Here is a 22,415-nt window from a genome sequence, read left to right as displayed (position 1 = left end):
CAAATTAACTAAGACTGTCTTAACACTGCATATCCTAGCTCAATAATGTTGCATTTACATTTCAATCAGGCTAAAAACTGCTCGCTTCCATTTTCCTGAATACAGGTTCTTTGCTCTATAATGGTCTACTTGATGATATGACCTTATGAATAGCTTAATAAAGTACTCATATACCAGCTGGTACTAAACTTCTGAAAAAATCATCTATTGTATTTTCAATTGTCTCATCCTACTAAATTACACAGAATTAGACTTATAAAAGCTTAATAAGTGTAAATATGACTAATCAAATATATTAGCCAACGTAACCCAAACAAATTTAATTCTACAAAACAATATTCAAAAGGTATATAGAAGTATTTTTCAATAGAGTTTGAGGCTTCAGTAATGCAAAGTTAAGACCATTCCTTTGACTTCATAGAACACTAAATTGAAACTGTTCAAATGAGAATAATATCCTTGGCTTACCAATCAATGTGATTACAAAGTTTGAGTTTCTTCTTTTTTTTAAGCTATTTTGTGAAGGAAATTTAAAAAAACAACTTGTTTTGACAGTATGACTGACCATTTAAAGTAATAGGAACTATTGTGAACTGCTCAAAGAAAACACTGAATGACTGATTATTCTCCAGATTGATTTCAGAGTCATAATTATCAATAGCTTATAAATAATTTCTCTCACACTTGGGAGTTTTGGACAATTAGATCATTAGACATAGAACGAAAGAGAATGTGATTTTACTTTGAATGTATACCATATAATCCTAACAGTTGGTGCTATTGAAGCTTCTTACAGATATTTTAATATCTTCATCAATTAACTTTCATCAATTAATACACTAACAAATTATGTTTGGATTATTCTTGTTTTTACTGGAATAGTTTTTAAATTGGGGAATTTAATACTTATTTTCCCTTTTACACCTTGATCCCCTAAAAAAGAATTTTCTTAAAAATATTAAGCATTTCTATAAATACTATGAATGATTAAGCATATAAGAACCAAACACTTAGCCATGTGCATTGATATTTTTAAAGTCAGATTTTAGAGAATAAGAATATTTACAGGTAAACATGTGATCTTTTGTTTTCCCAAAAGTATAAATCCTTCAGACCGTTGATATTTTTAAGTCAATAATCTGATTATTTTTTAAATAACTCTAAAATTTTTCCTGGTATAAAGTTTCCATACTCTTTAGCAAAGATTATTAAAATACTATATGCTGTTTCTAGGGATAATAAATTAATGGGTATCTTTTAAGTCCCAGTGATATGATAAAGTAAAACTTGCTCTGAAGTTTAACTCAGCACATTTCTAAGTAAAGATCAGCAAAAAATAAAACAGTTTAAGGATTTTGAATTCCCTGGAAATGTAAACAGGATTATAACTGTCAGAGGTACAGAAGCACTGGCTTCGGCCATTAGTTTGGTTTTGCTCTGAGAAACACAGCATGCACTACTGAATCATTTCTTTTCAAATCCATACATTCCCTGCAGCAGTTCAAGCTTCATCAGCAATGCAAGAACGTATAAAAATGACAGGCAAGGAGCATCAGTTCTCTTTTTCTCTCATACTGTTTGCCTGCAAATGGAAGGCAGTGTTGTTTCTCAAAGAACTGAAGTTGAGGTTGCTTAAGTCAATTGCTGAAGGAAAATATGACTGAATTCTCTATGCAAGAAAGTCTTGTAATTGGATAAACTGAGAAAATCAGGCACTGTAGTATTATAAGATTAATATTCTAACTTACTTGCCCATTATTCAATTAGAAATATTTTCAGCTTTTTAAGTTTTCTGTCAACTCATCATCTTATTTTAGCACCATTCATACAGTACCTGGTTCTGCTTCTGATTTTAAATATAAAAAGCCCTTCAAATTAAAATATACAATTTTTTCAAAAACATTGTATTTGTATAAAGAGTTAAAATTTTTATTCCCCAGTTTCTGTACGCATAAGTGTTTCACTGCAAAGAGAAATTCAATTAATAATTAAAAGTTTATTTAACCACGACCAAGTAAAAATAGGATCTAATGTATGACCTGGCTACTCTTCTAGAGCTTAAACATTCACGTTTTTCAAAAACTAGCACAGTAATTGCTGTAATTTGACTCACTTTTTTTTTAAGGAAATAGGAACTTTTCAGACTAAGGTTTAAACATACATATTTTGAGTTTATAGTAACTAAAAACATGCCCACCTCAGTATTATCATCTATAGTCTTATAAAATGTTCCTAGTGTAAGGACGATGAAGGTAAATCCTAGAGAAGTCTGAAGGTTATGAGCTCCATGAAATCCAAAACAAAACACTCAAATCACACACTGCATGTCCTCCTTCTCTTTTTAGGAATGTCTGTAGCCAGACCAACATGATAAGTCTGGGCAGAAGCATGCTGATGTTGGCACTGCCTAAACCAAACAAACAAGATGTTTAACAGTCAAATAAAATGTCCTGCAGCCTCCCTAATGAATTTGTCAAGGACCATCAGATTCCGCTCCCCCTCTTTTGCCTCATTAACTCAAGTATGATGAGACGGATTATAACAAGAGAATACAGATCAATCGGTCTGAAGACTTGAAGTGGCTTTTAGCCTCTAGAGTTTCTTTCTCTCACTTGGTCTCCTTTAATAGAATACGGTATCTCCTGCAGAAGCGGCTGCCACTTCGTTTTAATACACCATCAAGGAGCTGCTGATGGACTTCTATACTAACATACATAAAAGCAGGGTGACAGGGGCTCTTCAATTACAGCCTCCTCGGATACCGTTTCCCCTTCAATTATTCAACCAGAGGAAGAGCGGTCCGCAAACACACAGCTGAAGCCGCTCTGGGAGCGGAGGCAGCCAGTGAGCTGGGGTGGGGGAGGGGGGAGGAAGGGGACCAGCAAGAGGGAGCATTATTTGCTGGAAGTGTTTAAGTTTATTGCTCAAATGATGTTTCTAATTAGTACCACGGCAATAAATTAAAGTCGCCTTTGTTTAACTGATTTATTATTTACTAGAGCATCTACCTCGGACAGGGTAAATTGGTAATGAATTGTTTTTAAATCAAAACATTTGTAACGTTTTATCATCCCTCGGCCTCAGTATGCAAAAGTGGACCAGTGAGGGGACTAGGGTAGGACGAGGCTTGGCCTTGCGGGCCGAGCCGGGAGGCGAGGAGGCGGCGAGAAGCTCCGCTCGGCCGGGCCGCCCCACCCGGGAAGGGCGCGCGGGCGGAGGGCGCCGGCCGGCGGGCTGGGCGCGCGGAGGCGGGCCGGCGCCGTCGCCCGGGGCCTCGCGCACATGCTCGCTCCCCGGGGCGTCGCGGCCCGGGCGGTCCTCGCGCCAGGCCTGGGCGGCTCCGACTGGGGGCGCGGGGAGAGGGTCCGGGAGGGCAGGCTCCGCACCTCCTGCCCCGCCGCCAGTCTCCGCCCAGCAACGGCCCCCGGGAGAAGGCGCGCGGGATCCTCCGCCGGCGTTCACGCCGCCCCCGCCGCCAAGCGCCCCTGCTGGCGCTGGCACTGCCCAGAGCGCCGCTGCGGCCGCGGCCAACTGCCCGGTGCCAGCAGAGCCCGGGCGCCCGCGCGCGCGGACCGCCGGTCCCGTCCATCCCCGCCGCGGGCCGGGGTCCGACGCCAGCCGAGTGCCCGGGAAGGCGGGAGACCGCCAGAGCCCGCGGCCGCCGGCGCCACCGCCACTCCCGAGAAGTCACTACAGCTCGGCGTTCCGGAGTCCCGCGGACGGCTCTTCCAACCCCGGCTGCTGAGATGGATGGCGGACGGCATATCCGACTTAATTCAAAAAGGACAAAAAGGGCAAACTTCATTAGAAAGAGACTTATAGCAACGAGTGAAGGGGTAACAAGATGCCAGTGGTCTGCACCAGACGTGTAAGAAAGAACCAAGAGGTCCGAGTGTCTAACAGCAAGTACCTGATGAAACAAACTTTCCCTCTGCAACTGAATTCGGGTTCACCTGATTCAGCCTTAAGAGAGCAAGTCAAACCTTCCCACGGGGTTTTGCAAAGCCGCATATAGTTTGCAAAATGAAGTCTTAGCACAATCGGCTTCATAGATTTTCATTGTTATAGCATTATCGGAGAACATAAGGTCCAAAATCTAACTAAAAGCATTCCCATCTACTTGATGTGTCCTAAAAGGACTCAGAATCCACACACCTGAGGTTCAAACATAAACCTTCAAGTCGAAGCAAATCAGAAACACTGTTACACCTTTTTCAACCAAAAATACCTAAAGGCTACCATAGGTTCAGCTTGAAAGGCTAATACATAGACTAACAGCACATGCGTGAGTTTCACTGAAATGCCAAGGGAGGAGCAAGCCATCTGTGTAATCAATAACAGGATAGTTTATAGATTTTTGCAGCAGTGAAGTCTTTTAAAAGCAAGAGTCAATTATGAAAATAAAATGATTTTATAAGAGAAATTCTGTACTGCCTGAAAAATATACTCAAAATTAGATTTGTAACATAAACATTTTAAGAAAACTTTAACTCAGGTTCACATTTACTTCCCTTCGTTTTTATTAAGTTTAAAATTTTAGTGGTTTATTTTAAAAGTATATCCAAAGAAATTCTACCATATATAAATCTGCACCATTTCTCACAACTTAAACATATTTTCTAATAAGTTAGTTCTTGAAACAATTAATATTAAATATATCTTAATCTTAATTATGAAGTAATTATAAAACAAGGTACTTGCACTATTTGTGTCCTGCCTTGTTTTTCAACAGCATATGGAAATTACTGAAAAGAGATTTACGATTATAAACCTTCACCCCATGTCCAACCCCCCCCCTCCCCAACAACTGCCCAACTGGCGCACACATACAGCAATTGCTAGGGTTCTTGGCAACAATGAGAGGGGAGGGGAAGAAAAGGAAGACTGCCTGAGGAGAAAATCTAGAAAAATTTAGGTCCTTTCCCAGATTTCCCTTCCTCCTTCCGTTTGCCTTGAAGCGAAAGTAATTTTGTTAGAGTTTGCACCTTCTTCACAATGCTGATAGGAAAGAAAAAAAAAAAAAAAAGTGAACCTTTCTGAACCACTGCCACTCTCCCTTGAATCATTCCAGCCATCTCCAAGAAGTCCCTTCTCTATATACTCTTTCTTCCTGGCAAATGATAAGAGCGGACGATAAAGAAGAGGGGGCTGTAAGATGTGTGTAAGCGTTTGACTTCCACTATCTCCTCCTATTTTCTTACTTCTCTCTTTCCTCCCTTTCTTTATCAAGGGCAGCGGTGGCTGCTACTGTTTGCCAAGCATGCCTGTCTTCTCTCTGGGATTGGCTACAGCACTGACAGCTCGGATAGCGATTGTAGGAACTGAAGCTCCACCCCCCTCATGATGGTACAGGACCATTCATAAACTAAATAACTCCAGGAAACAGCAAGGGGAGAGAGAGAGATTGGGTGGGGGGCTGGGTGGGGGGGGGGAGAGAGAAAGAGGGAGAGAGGGAAAAAGACAGGGAGGGAAAAGGAGGGAGGGGGAGAGGGAGGGAGGGAGGGAGAAGGAGAGAGATTAGGGGAGAGAGAGAGAGAGAGATCGGAGGGGAGGAGGGAGAGACGACTCAGAAAGTGGAATCTGCACAAGCAACCTAAAGGGGGAGGAGAAGAAAAATCCTGAAGTCGTTATAACTAAACCCCAGATGCAACGCAAGCAAGGACTTCGTCACACTAAAACAGATTCTGTGAGAGCCAAATTTATAAATTACGAAGCAGAAATGAAAATCAAAGAACTTCCAGAGGTTTGCACCTAGAGAAAGACAAGAAGAACCCACTGCAAACAAGCCAACCCAGTCCAAACAACGCCTCCAGTAGGAAAAGAGGAAAACCGCTACCAGAGGACCCCCTGAGCGGAGAGCAGACCTACACGCTGGGAGTGCAAGGCGTCTGAGAACCTCTGCGCGTGCTGCGGACTGAGTTGCACTTCGCTGCTCTCTGGACATTAATTACACCCTTCACCTTCCATTTGGGGGACGGTGAGGAGAAAAGCACTCACCTAAGCTGAATAAAGAAGTACTACCAGCGTGGGAGAGAAGTTTAAGAATGAAACACTGAATGTTTTCCTTTTATTTTTAAATTTACTTCGGCACTTAACAGACCTCATTTCCAGATTTCTGGACCATCTCCGCTGCAGACGTCTAAGCCTAACCTCTTGGTAACCTGAATTTTTCCGTCTCACCCTGTCTTTCCCCACCCCCCTTCTTTCCCTTCATCTTGCCCGCAGGCACATCTTCATTTCACTTATCAAGAGAAAGGGAAAAAAAGTCCCAGCAGGTACTTTTCTTTTTCAAAGATTTTTTTTTTTCTTCTTATTTTCTGGAGAAGAAAAAAAGCTTTCAAAAGAGGGGAAAGAAAGCGCTAGACGGCTGAAGCATCAGCTGGTCAGCCCAGGTGGAAACAAGAGTGAACGTGGGGCTCAAGGGGAGCGCAGTGCCTCTTTCGCAAGCCGCAGGGCCACCACCAGCGCGTGAGCCTTGGATCCCTCAACGTATTGCGAGACGCCGGTGTACAGCCCGGACTTGTGCCCCAACATGATCGCCGCTCAGGCCAAGCTGGTTTACCAGCTCAATAAATACTACACCGAGCGCTGCCAGGCGCGCAAGGCGGCCATCGCCAAGACCATCCGAGAGGTCTGTAAGGTGGTCTCGGACGTGCTCAAGGAGGTGGAGGTGCAGGAGCCTCGCTTCATCAGCTCCCTGAGCGAGATCGATGCCCGCTACGAGGGTCTGGAGGTCATCTCGCCCACGGAATTCGAGGTGGTGCTCTACCTAAACCAGATGGGCGTCTTCAACTTCGTGGACGACGGCTCGCTGCCCGGCTGCGCGGTGCTCAAACTGAGCGATGGGCGGAAGCGGAGCATGTCTCTCTGGGTCGAGTTCATCACGGCGTCCGGCTACCTCTCGGCACGCAAGATCCGCTCCCGTTTCCAGACGCTGGTGGCTCAGGCGGTGGACAAGTGCAGCTACCGGGATGTGGTCAAGATGATCGCGGATACCAGCGAGGTCAAGCTGCGCATCAGGGAGCGCTACGTGGTGCAAATCACTCCCGCGTTCAAGTGCACCGGTATCTGGCCCCGCAGCGCGGCACAGTGGCCGATGCCCCACATCCCCTGGCCTGGCCCCAATCGGGTGGCGGAGGTCAAGGCCGAAGGGTTCAACTTGCTCTCTAAGGAGTGCTACTCGCTGACCGGCAAGCAGAGCTCCGCCGAGAGCGACGCCTGGGTGCTCCAGTTTGGGGAGGCTGAAAACCGTCTGCTGATGGGCGGCTGCCGAAACAAGTGTCTCTCGGTGCTGAAGACGCTGCGGGACCGCCACCTGGAGCTGCCCGGCCAGCCGCTCAATAACTACCACATGAAGACGCTGCTGCTGTACGAGTGCGAGAAGCATCCGCGGGAAACGGACTGGGACGAGGCGTGCCTCGGGGACCGGCTCAACGGCATCCTGCTGCAGCTCATCTCCTGCCTGCAGTGCCGCCGCTGCCCCCACTACTTTCTGCCCAACCTCGACCTTTTCCAGGGCAAGCCCCACTCGGCCCTGGAGAGCGCTGCCAAGCAGACCTGGAGGTTGGCCAGGGAGATTCTCACCAATCCCAAAAGCCTGGACAAACTATAGCGCGCTGGGGACTGCTTGAAAAGCGACACGGATGGGAATGCTCTCGAACACACGACAGACACACAACTCGGCGACAAGCTGCGAGAACTCCAGACACAAACTTTTCCTGTCAGCCACCTAAGAGGAACGGAACCCGGCAGAAGACTTCCTTAATTCACAAGCAAACAAAAAGGAGAGCAAACCCACCACCCAACCAAAATCACATTCTTGCACAAAAGTGATCGTTTTCTTCCAAACAATGTGAATTTAAAAGGTCACACAAAAGAAGCAATCGGGCTTTGCCACCACAAAATGAAACCCAAGGTACATTTTCAAATCAAAATATAGTCGTTTCTCCCTTTTCCTTCTCTCCCCCTCTTCTCTTTCTCCCTCTCCCATCCTCCCCACTTTGTTTTGGGTTGCCTGAATGTTGTCACCAAGTGAAAAAAAAAAAGTATTTAATTATATGTAAAATTCTTCTTTTAAAAACAAAGTTTTGCTGATGTTAACTGTATCTCAGTGCCAATGTCAAATATGCCCCTCCTTCTCCCACACCTCTTCCCTCACCCTAAGCAGTCTTGTTGAAAACAGTAATAAAAATATGACTTTACGTTGTAATTGACTGATTGTGGATTGTTCTTAAATGAAGGCAGGTGAGAGCACAGTTTATAGTTTATAATATAAAGATGTGAACTTGAGGAACTAAATGCAAGAAGCTTCCATTTTAACTCCAGTCTGCAAAATTTACAAATGTAGAACATTTTGTAGATTTAACCATTCAAGTTTCCACCAAGATATTCAGAACAAGGAAAATTTTAATTTTACACAACTATACGTTTGTTCTGTAGATTTTCAGATTAAAAGTAGTATCTTATTTCACACTTGAAAAAAGAACAGATTTTGTACGGAAGAACTAATTCTGATCCTAACTTTAAAAGAAAAAGTTTTTTCACATTAAAAATTAAGAGACTTGCTCTCTTATGCTATAATTTTTAAAAATCCCAAGCCTGAATTACAAAAGAAGCATTTATGGATCCTTTCTGAATAGTTAACACGATGAGTTAATACTTAGCCTCCAATCATTTATTCTCTTCAAGTTTTAAACAATACAAACTTAACAATTAAATCAGCAACAGTAGAAGAGAGTAAAATGGATACAGTAATTTTCCTTTTCCCCAGCAAATGGTGAAATGAACAATCCAGATTTATAGATTACTTCAAGTTTTTAAATGCCTTAGTGATAAATGCTGTAACTATGATCATCTTTTTAGAATCCAAATCCCAGAATTATTCATAAGTAGCTTATAGGTAAATTTTAAAAAGTGTTTCATACTATTTTTATGACCAAAGAAAAATTACATATAAGTAGGCTCCTCTTCTTTCTGCCTTTCTAATGTATTCATTTCAACGTTTCAACTTTAACAAAGGTTTGTTTTTAATTCAAGGAAATAACTGATTACAAAATTAAATAATCAGTAAAACTGAAAGCATCCTCAAGGTTCTTCTTTACGCTGGAGGTGACTGTATACTCCATTAGACATGCTAATACAAGGCACAGGTACTGAATACATGTCAGATTTTGCCCTTTAATATGTAAAATTTATTATTTGAATTAGCCCATTTTTTAACTTACTGAGAAAATCCCTGAATGAGAGATGCAAAGAAAAATGTTCTACAAAGCAAATTTTAAAGATCAGAGGAAGAAGTCAGAGTGGGGGTCGCAGGGTATGGAGGGATGAGCAGCAGGATAGCAGAGATGGATGAAAACAAGGAAGCTACTCAGAGCTCTAGTGCCTAGTTCACTTGGTAAAGCAGGCTTCAATTTTTAAGATTCCCAGGTAAAAATTCCATAGCAAAAAATAGTTCTGAGTTAGAAATATAAACTTCAATTTTATTAGTTCTGAAATCATCTCCAGTCTTTCAACCTATCCTAGACCTTTCTCAGGTCTCTCTTCCTGCAGACACAGAATAAACACTGTAACAATAACTAGATCAGGCATATATACCAGTTTTTTAAATTACACAGATGGATTTACTCTCTAGGGAAAATGTTCTGATTTTTAAGAGCAATTTCAAAGCAAGCAGAAGGTACTTACATTTACAAAGAAATGACGTAAGGGCACAGTGTTTAGTTGAAAAGATAAAAATGACATTTTAAAATGACCATTTTTTTACTCACGAAAGTATATAAAGCATTAGACATGTCTCCTCCCAAATGTCCCAGGAAAAAAGTTTTAAGAAACAAACATTCCCCCAAATTCAGTATCTTTTTTTCATCCTTATTTAATGTACTGCAGGTATCACCAACAGGAAAAGAAAAAACTCCAGTCCCTCAATTTAAAAAGCACAAACATCTATACAAAATCAACAATTCTTCAAATAATGGGCTGAAACATTTTACTAATAGAAAGTAGCTACAGTTTTGATTTCTGTACATTTGGCAGGACGCAGCAATGCCAGGTCTGTGATTAGGCTCAAAGATCCTACATTACACAAGCAGCAGGGGAAAAAATAATTTAATGATGCTGTACAGAAAAAGATCAGACAGAAACAGAAGTTATAACTTCCCCCAAAAGGAGTCAATAACTTCCAAGAGCCTAACCATAAAGATTGGCAGAGGTTTTAACAATAAGGACAACTCATTAGATACTTTTTAAATAAATCACATTTTAGACTTTAGGCCATGTATGTCCCAAAACATAATATTTTGGGTTAAATTTTGGCCTTTCACACTCACAAATTACTATAAATTACAGAGTTTAAGTAATTTTGGTTACTTTTCTTTCCTAAAAACTAAAACAGGTTTCAGACATTTCAGCCATATAACAAAGTAGAAATTTTTTCTAGCTGATATAATTTCAGAATTAAAGTTTTCTCTACATTGGATTAGCTGCATTCTCAAACTCAAAACAACCAGTTCCAGCATAGACTTCCTTTCATACAGCCTATCAAGCCCCATCTTAATAAAAGCAGCAATGCTGAACCCAAGGCTATAAACATGCATAAGACAAGAGATGATTTGTAAAGTTTTAAAAAATTATAACATTTTCATTAAGAATGACTTTGAAACTCTTCTAAGTCACTAAATTTTAATAATTCAGAGGTTTACAAGTTCAAAGAATTTCCTACCAATAAACTCAAGAAAAACATACACATGTATGTGCGTGGACATACACCACACACTAACAGCCTGTAAAAGAAATGATTCCATTTTTAAAAGCCTCTTCTCTTTCTACAGGTTACTTACTTTGCTCATTTTGAGAGAGACTCAGAACAAATTCTACCATTCACTTTCATGAAATAAACCTAATTTTGGCTTTACGGCTGTGCTACAAATGTCTCTTAGTAAAATAAAGTTGCCAAGGTCTGAAAAGTAATCAGAAATACATTTTAAAGGGGAAATTACATTTTCATTTAAGAATAGGAAATTATGCGGTGCCTTGTAAAATCAACTACAGGTAATGGGAAACAGAGGTATCTCGCACACACAAGCCATGCTTGCGTGCACGACAGAGTAGTAAGTCATGTGGACAAAGCAAGGAGAGTGATATATTGGTATTATATCCAGAAAATATAAAGGCTAAACAAAATAATTTCTCTCTGAATCTCACTGAATTGTGTAGCTTAATTCACCCTGGACCCTTTGAGGCAAAATATATTTTATAGACGATATTCCCTGAGGTTCGTCCCCTACCCCAGAATGAGCTAATGATAAATGCAATTAAATGGAAATTGTTTCTGAATCTAAATGAACTTCAATAATGTAACTAGCTGGTAAGGGAATCATAAGCTAAAAGAGATAGTTGCCGTGCATACAGGCAGAAGCAATTCATCAAGAAATTCAAACTATCTCTCTCAGATTTTACTAAAGCCAGTCTTACTTAACAGCAGTCCACCATCCCATCATAAGAAAAACAAAAATTCCATAAAAGTGAAACCCACTCCTCATCTTCTCACCTTGGGGTCAATTTTCTTGAAGTTAGGGTCTTCTTCATCCACCTCAAAATAGAGTTCGGAGGAGGTGACAGAAAGCGTCCCCTTGACTACAACAGAGGGAGCCACGAGCTGAGCCGGTGTGCTCAGGCTCACAGGACCTGCCAAAAGGAGAAGACAGGCCGGACAAGTTGCAGTAACATTGTTTCAAAACATCAAGTGGATGATTCAGGCAGAAATTTCATATAATTTTTAAATTCTCTCCTCTAGCAAACTGCCTGCCAACCCCTTTTACACTTACAAATTCTGCCCACTCCAAACCTCCCTCTGAAAATGCAAAGTTAGGGTTCTCATATTAAGAAATCTATATATAACAGTAAACTACAATGCAATTATTTTACAAGGAGTCTGCAAAGCTTTGGTCTAATCTCCTGGTTAGAAGGTGACTCTGCCTAAATAAGTCCATCCACATTCCATTTAGAAAACAAGCCTCAGGCTATCAAACAACATGGAACAACAGCTAGGAGCAAGGAAGACTCAATAGGTTTCCAAGGCCAGAGGTTAGCTTAGTGTTTGGCTGAGGCATGATTATAAAAAGATCACCAGCAGTGAAGTGAGAAATGTTAAACCATATTATCTGATAAAGATTGTGTGCCAGGTTGACACAAAACCTCTTCCATAACAACTTTACCCCATAAAAAATTGGGGAAAATACTTCTTTTCTAAGTCTGCCCTTCCATTGTTAAATATTGTTCAATGCGTCCAAATCTAATATTAGTGTAGTTTGGGGACTCTGGGAGTAAACAGCTGGAGGGTGGGTTTCCAAGTGAATGAATTTTTATTGGAATAATCAAATCTCCACAGGGCTTATCAAAGAGACAAATCAGCCTGCTACTGAAAACAATGGATTCCCTACAGATAGAAGAGCATAAAGTATATTAGAGCCAAACCTAAAATAAGGACTAAAAATAATGATTATACATATATATACTTATGTAGCAATAGATGTAGCAAGGTTTTGAAATTCCATGTTAATTCCTCATTGGAAAAATCCTATAGGTGAAGAAAAAAGCAAGACAAGACTGGCATTTATAGTCTTGAATTAATATAGTGCCTACAAACAAGGTACACCTATTCAGGTAATCAATGGGTGAATAAGTGTTTCAAAATTCAGATGAATTGACATTTCCATCGACTGTTGGAAGGGTGTTGGTCCTTAATCTCACATCAATCTTAATGTGTGCCAGCAGGACAATAGGAGGGATGCTCTACGGAGATCAGAGCAGGTTTTGCCCTCTATTCCCAATGTACAAATACATTGTGTTTGCAGATGGGCAGCAGATAACTGCAGAACAGCCATGATTTCCCAAAGCTCATCCCCATAAATGGATGAAATAAGCAGCTATGTGTTCTTTTGCTGTCTCCTTTGCCCTCCGTACATTAGCATGTAATCCTGAGAAGAAATAACATTTTTTCAATCATTCTCAGACATTCAATTACAGGGTAAGCAGACAGCTGCATGAGCTGGAGCAGCCCAGGTCCTACAGAAGACCCCTGACAATTTCCACTTCATTTCTAACCCACACCACTTCATTAGTGTGGATTACTTCTTAATCCTATTGCCATTGTCAAGATTATATAATTAAACTCCCCTCTCACCTCTATTACTGTATGAATGTATTACTAGTAGCAAGAATAGAGGCAAAATAAATGGATGCAAAGGAAGAGACTAGAGAATGGCAGCGCACACCTTCCTCTCTGCGCCCACCCCAAACCCCTTAACAGTATGCTCCAATTAATTTCATTTCACTTTACAGAGAGATTTACGGCCATCAGAGAAGATGCCATCATGTTTTTGCTTTTCATTATCATTCACTGCATGGTTGCAGATATGTCACTAAATGAAAGATTTTTTTCGTGCCTTTTAAAGGTATCAAAATAGAAGGGTATATAACTTTCACCTATAGAAGTTGTAGAACCTTTCAGACTTTCCTCCTTGAGGGACATAGTCTCGGGCATTAAAGAAAAAAAGCCATTTAATGAATGACTAAAATTTCAAGCTAAACAAGAGAATTTTTCCCTTAAGGGAAGTAAAACTGAAAATCTGCAGAGCGCAAATCAAAAATTCCTACATCAGGTAAAATATGTGAATCCTGTGAAAAGCCATAGCATTCTTGAAATGGATTTTTTTGAGAGAGAGTTAAATGTATAGGCAGCATGTTTCTTAAGATCTGTATATCAAAGCAAATAGCTCATCTGCCTCCAAGCTTTATTTACAAAGCACTTGCCATAATTTTACTTATAGCTCTCATTCTGTAGAGATTAGGTTAACTCCCATTAGATGGGTGATGCAATTTTGTTGTTGCTGCTTCACACTTTTATTCTTTCTCAGCAAAGATTATTCATCAAAGAAAAAGATGAGTAGGGTAAAGAGAATGAACAGAATAGAGTGACGGGGATACAGTATTGAAGATGAGGGGGAAAATGTTAAGAAGAACAAAACCAGTCTTCATTTAACGTAATTGTCAGTGCAAAGCTGGTAGTCCTAGCAGTCACAGCCGGAAAAGTAAGTAATTAAATGCTTCTTGGACCAGAGCTAGCTGAAGTATGTGCACAACCACTGAATTTACCGGTGAGATTCTCTAAATCTTTCTCATCCATGGATGACAGAGTATCATCGTCGCCTTCCAGGAGGGTCTCGTTTTCTGAGTTCTGATTTCCTAAAGCCTGACTCTTGATGGACTGTTTTCCTTTAGCAAGAATATCTTCATCTGCAGCTGAAATGAAAAGGAAACAAAGCTGTCCATCAACTCTGGGGAGAGTCCTGTGGCAGAGGGGCAGGGAACTGAGGTAAGGGGCGGTGGCCAAGATGGTCACTCATTTTACGCAGCATCATCCAGGGTGGGGAAAGTGATGGGCATGGCCCACACACTCCTTCTGACAACTGTGATTCCCCAAACCTAGTCTAACGTTACCTTGAACAAGCACCCTAATCCCATTAAATCTGACCCTGGCACTGCTCACTGAACCATTTGTTTACTTATATTTAAGGCAGAAGAGGGTTCAATAACATCACTTTTTCTTTGTTAGTAGAAAAAAATCAGAACCTAGTTTTGGAAACAATACCCGCTTAACACTGAAAAAAAAGGAAGACTGATTTATTCTTGTGAATAATATTATACCCACAAACATTCTGCAGTGGTGGGGGAGTGGCTGGGAAGGAGAATCCAGAAATAAGAAGGGTTTAGGGCCGAGAGCTATTTGCAGCCAATGAGGATCCAGGCCAGCTTCTGAGGCCATGGCTGATGCTAATAAAGCCACAGCAGCTCCCAGAAGCTGCAGGCTCTTCCTCTCCCTCCATCCGCCCTCTTTCCTTCACACCGACCTTCCACACATTTCACCCCTGCCACACCCCTGCTGCAGCCCTTACACAAATATCCAAGAGCAAGGCAGTGTGGAACCGAAGTGGAGGCTCAAATACTACCTCCTCCATGTGTTTAAACTAAAGGGCTAAGACACCCCAGGGGCAAACATAACAGAAAGCCTGCGATGAGAGGCATCTGGGCATGGAGCCTCACACCGCCCGAACTGGAGCAGCCTGTGCAGAGCAGCCGCGCCAGAACCGCCAGAATCACAGTGCCGAGGCAGCCTGAGGGAAGGAAGGAAGGGAAGGGAAGAGCACCCACAGCCAGCCGCGGACCCAGGGAGACGAGCGGGAGGGCAGCTGGAAAGAGTCTGGGCAGAAGCTCAAAACTCTATAACCCTCCAAGACGACTCCCCTCACTTTGAGCAGCCTTCTCCTTAAGAAACACACAAAAGCAGACACTACCTTCTAGACTGGTATTTTTTTAAAGCTCACAGTGTCACATAAGGGAAAGTTCAGAATCCTCACTATGTGACTGACATTCTCGGTTTCCACCCAGGAGACCTGAGAGGTAAAAGCACCTGCTCCACCAGGCAGCAGCTACCGACAGCAATCAGATGGAGAGGCTTTTTGCTCCACTGCAATACCTGCTGAGACACAAGGCCCCAAAACCCAGGTACAGGGTAAAACACTCAGTCTGAAGAAATAGTTATCTATAGAATTTATTCTAAACAGTTAAACTGCATGTGTCCTAACTGGTTAACGTGATAAAGCAAGGCTTCTTTGAGTTTAACAGGTATGGTTATGGATAATGTTAAAGGTAAAAGTTTATTTTTATCATATTTATTGTGAGTTCACCATGTATAACATTTACATATAATATTTATGACATTATTTAAATGAATACAGGAGCTTTCTATTAAATAAGAAAGTCATGGGAAGAAGCTTTCTCTATTTAGTATTGATTATCCTCTATGGATAAATAAAATCTTTTTTTCTCTCACACCCACATATAGCATAGTATGGTAAAAATATATGAAGGTCTCAATAATTGAAAAGAACTTAAAAGTATATATTGAAATGGCTCTATTTTCTTAAATACTATAACAAACATAGCAAAAAACCACTATTTTTTTGGAAAATAGGAGTATAAGTTTTTACATCATTGTTTATATTTGCAGCATTTCTATTTCCTTACCTTGAAATCACAAACACTGCTAACAAGATCTTTCTCAACTTACTAACAATTTTACTAAAAATAAATTAGTCACAGAGAAACACAAGAAAAATGATCATCATCTATATTTTGTTATGAAGTAAATTATAATAAATTAACAGTAGCGAGTCAAGAGTTTTAGCACAAATTCAGTATGCTACATTCTCACTTCCTGGATGCACAATTCCTTCAAAACAGAAATAATAACAATAATGCTAAAATTAAATACACATATCATGTGCCGAAGAGTATTCTAAAGCACTTTAGACATTTAACTCATTTAATTCTCATATGCCTTCTGCTAAATTCTCCTTTTCACATGCACAAACACACTCAGAGAGGTTTTATAACTTCCTCAAGGCAACACAGTTAATGAGAAGTAGAGTCAGGAATCCAATCTAGTCACTGTGGCACCAGAATCTGGGCTTCAGAGAAAATGAAAATAATCAATGTACAAATATGAATGTATACATAATTTACTGGTTGGTTCACTAAATCTAATGTTTCCCATAATGCATTTTAAAAGATTAAGTCACAATCGTAAGAAATAAGTACAGAATAAAGACATATCCATTTCCAAACCTAAATTTGATGAACACAGGCCCAACAAATCTGAAACAACTAAATTCAACACCTCACTCATTACTTTCTCTGATTACTGCCATACATGTTCTGAAGTATATCAATCTTATTTGAAAGAAGGAAAAAAAATTTAATCTGAAAACATTTACAAAAAAATGAAATGACTGTAAGAGTCGTCAGTGGCAACATGCAATGGTTTAAAATAGCTCAGTAAATAAATTACATTCATTTAATGATTACTAACTATAACGTTTTATCCCTTCCAACTGAAATTTAAAAATTTTAAATATGTTTCTCATCATGCTGACAACAAATAAGACAATAACTTCTGAATTAAATAAAATTTTATGGAAAATATTTAAAACACTATAGTTCTAGTGTACACATAAAAATACCACTTTAATTTATTTATTTACTTATTTTTACAAGCTCAGATTCTGGCATTGTTCAACTTCAACTGAAAAAGCTCTTGTCACGGAAAATATGCAGCTTACTGATATTTAGAATGGTTTTCCTGTAATTAACTCCCCCTTGAGGATTTTAAGTTAGCAGCAGTAAAATTACCAACAGTACTCTAATACACACCACATGCGCTGGTGTTCAATTCTCAGTGGTCTAATAGCTTTCTACTAAAGAACTTTTATCCCTCCCTCAAAATTAGAACAAAACTGTCCCAAGCATAAAATAAAAGATAATTATCATGTTTATATGTGCTGGGAAAAGTATGTTTTTAACTTTCATTTGTCTTATACTCAATCAACCATTAAAACAAGAATCAATTATTTTAATATCTTCCGTGAGTGTATCCTACCCTTGTATAAAAGTTTAATTGGATGAAGTCAAAATATACTTTTGGTTCAATTTTAAAGCTTGAGTCACATCTTTTCTAGTTAATAAAATTACTAAAAAACATGACAACTGTTTAAATTTTTCATTTCACTATCAACAAACTGCCTTCACTAATCTCATATCTTATTCTGATTTAATATTTATCCTAACTTGATAACTAAGTTGCAACTGCTACATAAAACTGCAGAAATCTATACAAAATGTTTTATTTGAAACATGTGATTCACTGGGGCTACGTGTGATGAGCAGGCTCAGAGAAAAGCTGGTCCTCAAAATGTAAAGTTCGAGTTCTTCAGAGCTAGCTCTGGGCATGAGTTGATTTAACTAGGTAACAGAGACAAGCCAAGTAAAATTAAAACAGGAAAAGAATATAGAATACTGTTCTACCCATGATATAGAATCTCTTTTTAAAAGTCCAGTGACTGATCTAGTGAACCAGAATTATCAATAGTCCATATTACGGTAAAAGAGGTTTATACATTAAGAATTAGCCACTTTGTTAATTAAAAAAGAAAGATAATGCCTGGTATAACAAAGTGACCTTAATTATACATAAAATAAATATGAGTATCCACTTAGTGTGATATGTAGTGGATACCATAATTGTTGATTCTGAACAGGACGCATGAAGAATATCTTATATTCAACTACTGTCCTAAACTAATTCCCCTTTATAGTTTATACAATTTCCAAAGTCAATAAAATTTATTCTAGAAAAGTTAGTTAAACTACAAAGTGTAATTAGGAGAAAAAGCCATGTCCAACATGGGTTTCTCAAAAGCTTTAGACAGAAATCTAAATACATGTTTATCCTAAAAAAGAAGCAATCATATCTGGCATTATTTGAAGATATGAGAGAATGACATGATTTACGGTCTTTACATGGCCTGTCATCCCTAGAAAATCAGATGAGTTGCTTGTATCAGTAAATGTGATTACAAGACACTTGCAAAACTATGTAAAACACTCCTCATAGACTTCTATTAGTATGCAAATTCTCTACAGAACAAACATGTCTTAAATGCAGTAAGATTCTAGTGCTAAACTGTTTGAGTATTTGAATTAAAACCAAACTTTCCACCATTTAAAACATGTTTTACATGTTTTTGAGTATAAAATACCCATTATATTTTACAATGAATTTTAGAAGACAGTACAGCAGAGTGATAAGAAAATATGAGCCATCAGTTAACCTGGGATTTAGCTCTGTGTCTACTAAGAAGTATGTTGGACTTTTGTTTCCTCAGCTTCCTTATCTGTAAAGAATAAAGTCAGACTAGACTTTAGCTTTAAGTCCTTTTCAGATCTAAAATGTACTGATGATAAATAACTGACAAACTGGTCTCTGCACATTAGGAGAAAGCTACAAATCATTACAACTGATTTCTGATAAAGTTTAAAACTACAGAATTGGAGAAAATGCCCTCAAAAAATCAAATACCCACCTCTGTTTCCTGCTGCTAGTTTTTATAAAGAATATTTCATCATAAGAGGAAGTATTAATTTTAATTTTAAAATATGACTCAGTTTCTACAAAGTTAAAGAAATCTCCCATTACAAAATGACTTTTATAAATAACCACTTTGGAGGGTCCCTCTGTGAAAAATTACCTAAAGCCCTTTCCCCCAAGCAAGTTAATGTGAACTTGGGAAGGGCAATTAAATTGTCAGAATTAAAAAATTTGTTTTTAACTAGAAGGTAGCCAGAAGTAGAGTCATGGGGCTGGTATTGATCGCCTGAACAGAGAACATCACTCTTCAGGTATTTACTCTGCCACCCTTACACCAGAGGCTTTCCTTCAAATCAAATCAATCTATAAAAAAAGATGGCTCTTACTACTAAAATACATAACTAATCGCCAACAGTATTTCTATTTAGATATCTTCTTTGAATAATAGTACTATAGTTGGTGATGTTTTAAGATTCTGCATTTTCAAAATGTCCTGTCTCCTTAGTTAAATTACAAATAAAAGTGAGAAGTCCTAAGAGCATTAAAGTGACATACTATCTTCAGGAAAATCTATTTAATTCTTTGACTCCAACACTGAAGCACAGTGTTCATCCACAATAAATTCTATGATTTCAACTGCATTTTGATCACATTAACTACGTTGTTTTGCATTCCTGATTCTTAATATATCAATATTTATTTTTATTAGCTTCCTTACTGTAATTAAGTTAGGATTAAAAAAACAAAGACCTTTATGATTAACACAAAACTAAAATTGAATGTGAACTAAAAGATAACTCCAATTAATAAAACATCAAAAAATTAAGCTCTTGGCTTACCTAATACAGTAGCATAAATCGTAGACATTAAACAATGTGCTGAGTTCCAAAACTGACTAATCATTATTATTTAAAATTTTATAATATATAATATTTGATTAGCTAGAGCTTTTACTTTTTTTAAATTTATATAAAATATAACATCTTCTTAATTGGAAGCATCTACTACATAGCACACATTTTGTTAGTTTTTAAAAATATATTTCAGATTTAAATATATATTCTTAATCTTTCAATCCTTTAAATATCAATCATCATGAAACTAGTATAAAGCATTGCCAAATAGAATGGAATTACATAAAATGCTGAACTTTACTTCTCTCTTAATTTAAAAATGCATAATAAAACAAATATAACATTATGTTAACCTTTCAATTACTATTTAGACTAACTGGAGTGAAATCTACTTCTAAATAGGTTTTTAAGTCTTAAATGACAGTAACCATTGCTAACAAACATCTTTTAAAAAACATCTGCTTCAGCATTTAAAAAGTTGACATAATGTTATTTGAAAAGTTAAAATTCAACAACAAAATTAAAATTTACTCATTATAAAATATCCTATGACTCCCCAAAGTGGTTCAATGTACTATTTTTGATCAATTGATTTTACTAAGGCCTGTACAACAAATTTTAAATTCAGTTAGTGCTATTTCTTTCACAATAAAGTACTAACAGTTTGCCTATATGCAATTTTAGAAAACAGGGCCCCCCTCCAGATAGAAAAGGAAAATTTTTCATAAAAATATTTTTACTGTCATTCATAGACTTCAGAACTCAAAACTGAATGCTAGATGAAAATAAGAAAGATACCTATTAAATTTTAAGTACACATGGCAACATCTTTTTGAGAGAGTAAAACTGCAAAAGGCTAATTTTTTTTCAGTTTAAGAGTTTTAACTAAAACCATAAAAAGGCCAAAAACAAAATGAAAGAAGAAAAAATATATATACAAAACTCTTGAAATTCATAGCACTACATAAAAAGCACTTGAACCTTAAAAGCAAAAGTGGCCTAATTAATTCTACATCTTCTTTCTCCTTCTCCGCCTCCTGCAGTTGAAGATGTAGGGCTCTGCGACTATTACTGCTTTAAGATCACTTTGTTATTGACTATTCTCTGTATGATCATTTATTTTAAAGGACTGATGTCACATTTGGTGTTGTATCTGATGACATATTGTGGACATTTTCTTCCAGAAATGGCTCTTTAAGGCTGAGTGCAAGAGGTTAAGCTGCCTGACTGAGGCCAAACCTAAGATCACAGACTTTTAATCTAAATTCTTAATATCCTTCTTGAATGTAATTTAACATTTATTTTGGACATTACATATTATCATTTAACTATAAGCTGCTGCATGTTAAACTAACAGAAGGGAAATCAGAACTATTTCTCATCTTACTAAAAACTAACCAATTTTTATTTTATAAAATCAAAAACAATTTAATATGAGTGGGTACATTTCCCCCCTTAACCAACAAAATTTAATTGGCTTTCAAAAATTACAAAACCTATGTAGAAACCCTATGATCAAAGACGGTATATTATCAAGTCCAAAGGACTTTTTCAGTTTTCCCAATTTGCTCATGAGGCTTCTACCTCAACTGAATCACAGTGCTATGCATCATATCAAAAAAAGAAAAATTGTTAAGTTCTGATAACAAGATGATGCAGAACAGGAACATATGAAAACAATGTCTATTCTTTCTCCAGGAGCCATCTATCACAACCATCTACAAATCAAGGCTCAGAAAGTATCGAGGCACTTGGACGTTTATTGCTCTCTCTCCCACTTCATAATCTCATGCTAAAATACCATGATTGAGGGAAAATCATACACACCCGACAAGACCTGGAAACCTATTTGGTTTGTAAATGCTGTCTTTCTGATATTCATGGATTTAAGACAGACGTCCTGGATTAATTCACTCAAAGCTGAGTATGTCACTTAAAAGGAGAAATATTTTATCCTCCTACTCTGAAACAAAGGGTCTATGTTAAGTAAGTTTTGCATGTGTAACACAATAAAGAAATATACTTAACACCATAACTTAATAGGACCCTACACTAACTATAAAAATTTAACTTCTGATTCCAGGGTGAGTAGCTGGGGAATATGGCACTGGAGCATTTTACAGTACCTTGTAATAATGAAGTTATGCTCTTCATTACCAAGTACTGTACCTGCTGCTCGCTACTGGCAAGGAGTGGTTTACACACTGACCATGTTCCACGGCTGTTTTTAGTGTCGCTTCAGGATGTGTCGATCCTAGAGGGTTACGCACAAATCGTCGCCGGCGCCGCAAGTCATCTTCCCAGTAGTCGAGGCGCCAGAACTCACGAGGACGACTACAATGAAACAGAGAAGCCACATATGTTAGCAATTATCAAACAGCGTGGTAGCACTGAATTTCTGCATAAAGCTCTCCTTGTTTGCTCTGCCTTTTTTTCCCTCCCATTCCTCTTAATTCTCCCTCCACCTCACACTCCCCTTTCTGCAATCTTTAACTTAGGTATGTCCTTGAAAATAACAATATCACCTTCCAGTCTAAGGAACTCCTTTTCCTTTTTCTTGGAAGGTGAAATGAGCA

The 22,415-nt window shown here is 38.6% G+C and overlaps 2 protein-coding genes across 11 annotated transcripts in view; one reads left to right on the top strand and one right to left on the bottom strand.

Moving 5' to 3' along the window:
* Positions 1-22,415, bottom strand: part of LRBA (LPS responsive beige-like anchor protein) — a 749,961-nt gene that overhangs the window by 298,480 nt on the left and 429,066 nt on the right. For 7 of the 10 annotated variants that reach the window (XM_015101368.4, XM_060400971.1, XM_060400970.1 and 4 more), the window contains exons 38-40: positions 22,049-22,173; positions 14,155-14,301; positions 11,549-11,685 (exon numbers count right to left, since the gene is read on the bottom strand). In XM_015101368.4, coding sequence (XP_014956854.3) covers positions 11,549-11,685; positions 14,155-14,301; positions 22,049-22,173 — 409 coding nt within the window. The remainder of the gene's footprint in view (positions 1-11,548; positions 11,686-14,154; positions 14,302-22,048; positions 22,174-22,415) is intronic. The other 3 variants (XM_060400972.1, XM_060400973.1, XM_060400974.1) reach the window with 1 other exon arrangement.
* Positions 5,643-8,209, top strand: MAB21L2 (mab-21 like 2). Its single transcript, XM_004017205.5, has one exon. The coding sequence runs from the start codon at positions 6,533-6,535 to the stop codon at positions 7,610-7,612; it is 1,080 nt and encodes a 359-aa protein (XP_004017254.2). The 5' UTR covers positions 5,643-6,532; the 3' UTR covers positions 7,613-8,209.

The sequence above is a fragment of the Ovis aries genome, chromosome 17 (genome assembly GCF_016772045.2).
Source record: "Ovis aries strain OAR_USU_Benz2616 breed Rambouillet chromosome 17, ARS-UI_Ramb_v3.0, whole genome shotgun sequence".
Classification (NCBI taxonomy): Eukaryota; Metazoa; Chordata; class Mammalia; order Artiodactyla; family Bovidae; genus Ovis; species Ovis aries.
The sequence above is the reverse complement of the archived record's forward strand: the minus strand, read 5'-3'. Positions and strand labels throughout refer to the sequence as shown.

What these genes read in the sequence shown, in the direction of transcription:
- MAB21L2 (XM_004017205.5), top strand. Translation starts at nt 6,533, where the DNA reads ATGATCGCCGCTCAGGCCAAGCTGGTTTACCAGCTCAATAAATACTAC.